This window comes from Octodon degus, unplaced genomic scaffold, assembly GCF_000260255.1.
Source record: "Octodon degus isolate 3935 unplaced genomic scaffold, OctDeg1.0 scaffold00009, whole genome shotgun sequence".
Lineage (NCBI taxonomy): Eukaryota > Metazoa > Chordata > Mammalia > Rodentia > Octodontidae > Octodon > Octodon degus.
Window position 1 is genome coordinate 12,253,478 of NW_004524585.1, and position 4,861 is coordinate 12,258,338.

The 4,861-nt window shown below is 48.4% G+C and overlaps 1 protein-coding gene across 1 annotated transcript in view; it reads right to left on the reverse strand.

Annotated features, from left to right (window-relative positions):
• Rabif (RAB interacting factor) overlaps nt 1-4,547 on the reverse strand; it is a 12,658-nt gene extending 8,111 nt beyond the window's left edge. Inside the window, exon 1 of the mRNA XM_004625361.2 lies at nt 3,357-4,547. Coding sequence (XP_004625418.1) covers nt 3,357-3,482 — 126 coding nt within the window. The 5' untranslated portion in view covers nt 3,483-4,547. The remainder of the gene's footprint in view (nt 1-3,356) is intronic.
• Between the last annotated feature and the right edge of the window lie 314 nt (nt 4,548-4,861).

Sequence of the window (4,861 nt, forward strand, 5' to 3'; positions counted from 1 at the left end):
TTTTTTTTTTTTTTTTGCGGAACCAGGAATTGAACTCACACCCTTGTGCTTGCCAGGGAAGCACTTATTCTACTGAGCCATCTCCCCGGCCCCAATCCAAAACATTTTGGATAAGGACTATTTAACCCAAAATAACTATGTGGAATATTTTACATATGAAACCAATTTTATGGCTAAAAACACTAATCCCATTTTGCATGAACAGTGGAGTAATATTGTCTGACAATTAAACTGAGCCACTGCATCCATACTAACCCATCATTTACTGGTACTGTTTTTACTCATTAATTTACTTAAATCCAAATAGTTCCTAGTTTGTCACTTACTTGTACAGTCTAGAAACAGGAGGTACAGATGTAGACAGGACACAATAAGCAACAGGTAGAATAAAACACTCACTAAGGTCAAATGAAACGATGGATGGGTAAGTGCTCTGCAGTCTTTAGGCCACAGCTTCTCAGTCTCAGAACAAATGGCACTTTGGGATGCAGAAGTCTTTACCGTGGGCACTGGCCTAGACACTGCTGAAATGCTAGGCAGCACCCCTACCTGCTAGATGCCAGGTGCACCCCCTCCTCAATTTGGACAACTAAAATATCTCCAGACATGTCTCTCAATTGTTTTCTTTGGGGCACAAAATGGTCCTCAGGTGAGAAACACTGCTTTTGACTACAGAACTATATACAGTGACCACTGAGATCATCTCAAATGTAAGCAGAGTCCAGTTCTCAATTTTTTCCCATTTGGAGACTCTACTAGGCTGCTCTTCTTGGTGGGCTAAAAACACTCTGGGCCGCCTCTGGCCAAGTCTCCTTGTAGCCTACATTTCTCCAGGGTTATTTAATGGCTGGCAGCACTTCATTAACACTCAGATGAGTAACAGCCCGCTACAGTCCCCCCATGGTGGTTTCTTTGCAGCATTTCAAGTTTGACAAAAAAGTTACCACAAAGTTTTTACAGGATTTCAGTTAAGGAATCTGGGTCCCTTCAAACTGTAAATTATTTTCTGCGAGGGCAGGAACTTTTACAAAGTTTTCTTTCAAGTATAGGGCACATAGCAGATAAAGGGAACAGGATGTTTCCTACAGTGCTTTTCAAAAAATGGGAGCAGGGTGTGGTAGCCTAAACCTGCAATCCCAGAAAGGGGGCTAGGGGCTGGGGGCTGAGGTAGGAGGATGCTGCAAGTCTGCCACCAGCGTGAGCTACATAATGAATTCAAAGCCAGCCTGAAATACACAGCCTCTGTCTCAACAAATAGACAAACTCACAAAAAAGAAAAGGGTCTAGAAGCAGGGAAGCCAAAGTAAAAGAAAACCAAAGCAAACCAAAAAAACCTTTTTAAACAGGGATAAATATCAAATGTAAAAAACAATTCCTAGTTTTCTTTCTAGAATAGCAGGTATTCTGTTGAAAAATAAGAAAAGATACAAAATGTTTATAATTCAATTTGTTCACACGCTTTTGGCAACTTCAATTTATTATAAAGTATATCAAATAATAGTTAGGAATTTAAGGACTGGAGTTATAGCTCAATAGTACAGCACTTGCCCTGCATGCACAAGGCCCTGGGTTCAATCTCCAGCATGACACATAAACATACAAACAAAATTTAAGAATTTAATATAAACTATAAATTCTAGGCTGGGGAGATAGCTTGGCGGTCTAAGCGCCTGCCTGGCAAGCATAAAGACCTGAGTTCAGTGGAACTGCATGCCTGTAATCCCAGCACTGGGGAGGCTGAGACAGGAGGATCATGAGGACTCTGAACCACGTGGCCAGACTGTGTATCAAATAATTTTTTTTTTTTTTTTTTTTTTGCGGAACTGTGTATTGAACTCAGGCCCTTGCGCTTGCCAGGGAAGTGCTTATTCCACTGAACCATCTCCCTGGCCCTCAAATAAATTTTTAAAAACCTATAAATTCCATTAAGGAACCACTTAATCTCATCAGCTTGCACAAGGGCCTGAGTTCAATCCCCGGTTCCGCAAAAAAAAAAAAAAAAAGGAAAAGTGTACTCGAACTGTCATGTATTATTTAGTAGGCAACAGTGCTACTGCTTTCGCACAAATTCTTCCCTATACTGTCATCTTTAATTTTTAGATTCAGTAACCTCAAATTCGGGGAGGTTCAGACTATCTGTAACGTTAAAGAATGAAAAGGCCATGGTTCAATTCCATGTAAGTTTCAATTCCAAGAATCCCTGTGTTTTCTACTCTTCATGACGTCATCTGGTAAACAGAACTTTACTCCCAATCCTTGGGAGTCTTACCAAATGAAGGGGACGGGAGAGGGCGCCAACCTTCTCCACACTAAAAGTCACCATAATCCTGTCGAGCAAGCAATTTCCCTTCTTTTATGAAAAGACTTCTGTTTTGGAGAAATAGGTGCTTCTCGCTCCTATGTCAGACATTATATTTCACCATCTGCTCACACCAAGTAATAAAGTAATCTGCTCATTTTAAAAAATCATTTTAAGTGCAAGAAAGTGCACATCGTTGAAACGAGATTACATTTTGCATTTTCCTATGAATCACACTTTAATAAAGTTTACCAAAGTGCAATATTGTTTCCACTTTCTCTGGGGTGGGGCCGGGGAGATGTCTCAGTAGAATAAGCGCTTCCCTGGCAAGCGCAAGGGCCTGAGTTCAAGCCCCAGTTCCGCAAAAAAAAAAAAAAAAAACAAAACAAAAAAAAAAAAAAACAACAACAAAAAAAAAACAGTTCCTCAACTTTCTCTGGGGTGACAGGTAATAGGACGGACATTTAAAATCCTAACCTAAAGGGAAAAATTCATCTTCCTTTAATATTTATTTCGGGGGACTCCACATGTATATAGCATTTAAAATACGATGCGTCTCACCCAGAGTACCTATCCAGCCCACCAAAGACATCCGTGGGGCAGAGGCGACGGGGAGGACGGCCTTGTGGGCGGGGCCGAGGCGGAACCGGACGGAAGGTGCACACCGAGCCGGGGCGGCACACAGGCAGGCGGCTGCACCTGCCGGCCCTGCGGGCCGGGCCAAGCTCCCAGGCTCCAGCACCACCTGGTAACCGGACAAGGCGCGCCGGGCGGGGAGGTCTCCTACAGGCCGGCCAGGGATGCACGGGGTACCGCGGCCGCCGCCAACGCAGAAAAACCCCCTCGGGCTCCCACCACCCCGGCGACAGCAGGGCGGAGTCGCGGAGGCGAGCGGGGCAGGACCCCTCTGGGGGTGGGGCCTCGCTCCGGGGCGGGGCTTACGAGGGCGCCAGACGGGCGCGGTCCCCGGAAAGCGAGCTGTGGGGACTCGCGACTCCGGCTGCTCCAGCTCTCTGGAAGCGTGAAGGTGTCGGCGGCCTGTAAGCCGCCTCCTTACCTGTCGGCGGGAGAAGAGCGCGGCCCCTGGCTGCAGCACGCGAGAGCCACAGCGCTGGCACAGCACCGCCTTCCGGTTTCGGCCCTCGGCCGACACCAGCTCGCTCAGCTGCTCCGCCGGCTCCATCGCCGCCACGTCGACGGCGCCCCTGGGCTGCGACCGCGCAGGCGCAGTCCCCACTCGCCGGCTCCGCTCTGCTCTGCGCGGGCGCGACTCGCCGGGGGCGGGGCTCAGTCTCTCGAGCCACCTCTGCGCAGGCGTCCGCCCCGCTGCGCGGGCTCTGCTACGCAAGCGCCGGATCGCGCCGCCCAATCCCAGCGGCTAGGCGTCCGGCCGGCTTTGTGACAGGGACGCTTCTTGGGACCGGTGTGGCAAGTCCTTTGTGTCTGCACACTCTGCTGACCACCGTGAAGAGAGAAACTCCTGGGAACTTACACCTAAGGCTGAAATGGCAGATGTGCACAAAATGGCTGTTTAACCACGCCCTGTCCCCATGCTGTGACGCTGCTTTCGTCCCTGCTCAGGACCCCTGTGTAAGGAGATGAAAAGGAACGTCTGGGGCCCAGAGCTTGGCATGCTAAGGTCCTTTGGGCTGTATGACTGGAAAACTGGCCGTGCTTGCCCACTGTGCCACTCTTCAAAGCAGGGGAGACCAGATGGCGCGCCTTCCCACACATGGGTGAGACCTCCTTCGGGAGAGGGTAATCATTGTTCGCACCAGCTTCTCCCTATTGGACTGACTTATTGGAGGAGTGGGCTGGTTCCCTGGTGCATTTTCTGGACAAAGTTAAGGCCCAGGGCTGTCCCAAGTCAGACCGTCCACTACGGAAGGGGAGTCTAATCACCTTCCAGGGGCTCGAGCTAGAGACCAAAGGGATCTTCCATAAGGGAGAAGGGATGTCAAACTCTGGATGACAATGTGCATGGGAACATATTTGTGGCCCATCAGCATAAACTAAGGAGTCCTGGTGGGCCCTAAACTTCGTTTTCATGTCGATGGCCTACCTATAATAGTGATTCATTCACCCATAATTATGGACTAGCCAGGCCACACCTTTGCCAAGACTCATTGAAGTTCCTTAGAGGGATGTAGCCAGGTGAGCATCTCAATGGCCTCTTTTGGGAACTCCCCTCCTTTGTCTGTTACAGTACCATTCATGGGGAAAACACACCTCAGAATAAGGGTTTGGTGTCTCACGCCTATAATCCCAACATTGGGAGGTGGGAGGCTGAAGCAGGAGCATCATTGTGAGACCAGCCTGGACCACAAAGTGAGCTCAAGGCCAGCCAGAACTGCACAGTGAGACCTTGTCTCAAAAGAGAAAAAAAAAAAAAAGGCAGGGCATCTACACAGGCCAAACACTACATGTTCAAAAACTTCAGGAAGGGATTTAGTGGAGATTATGGTATTAAATTGAAACCCAATAAATTAAGAACTCTTTGTGAGGTAGACTGGGCCAAACAACATTGGTGGCATCCTAAAGGCTGTCCATATAGTGTGGGCA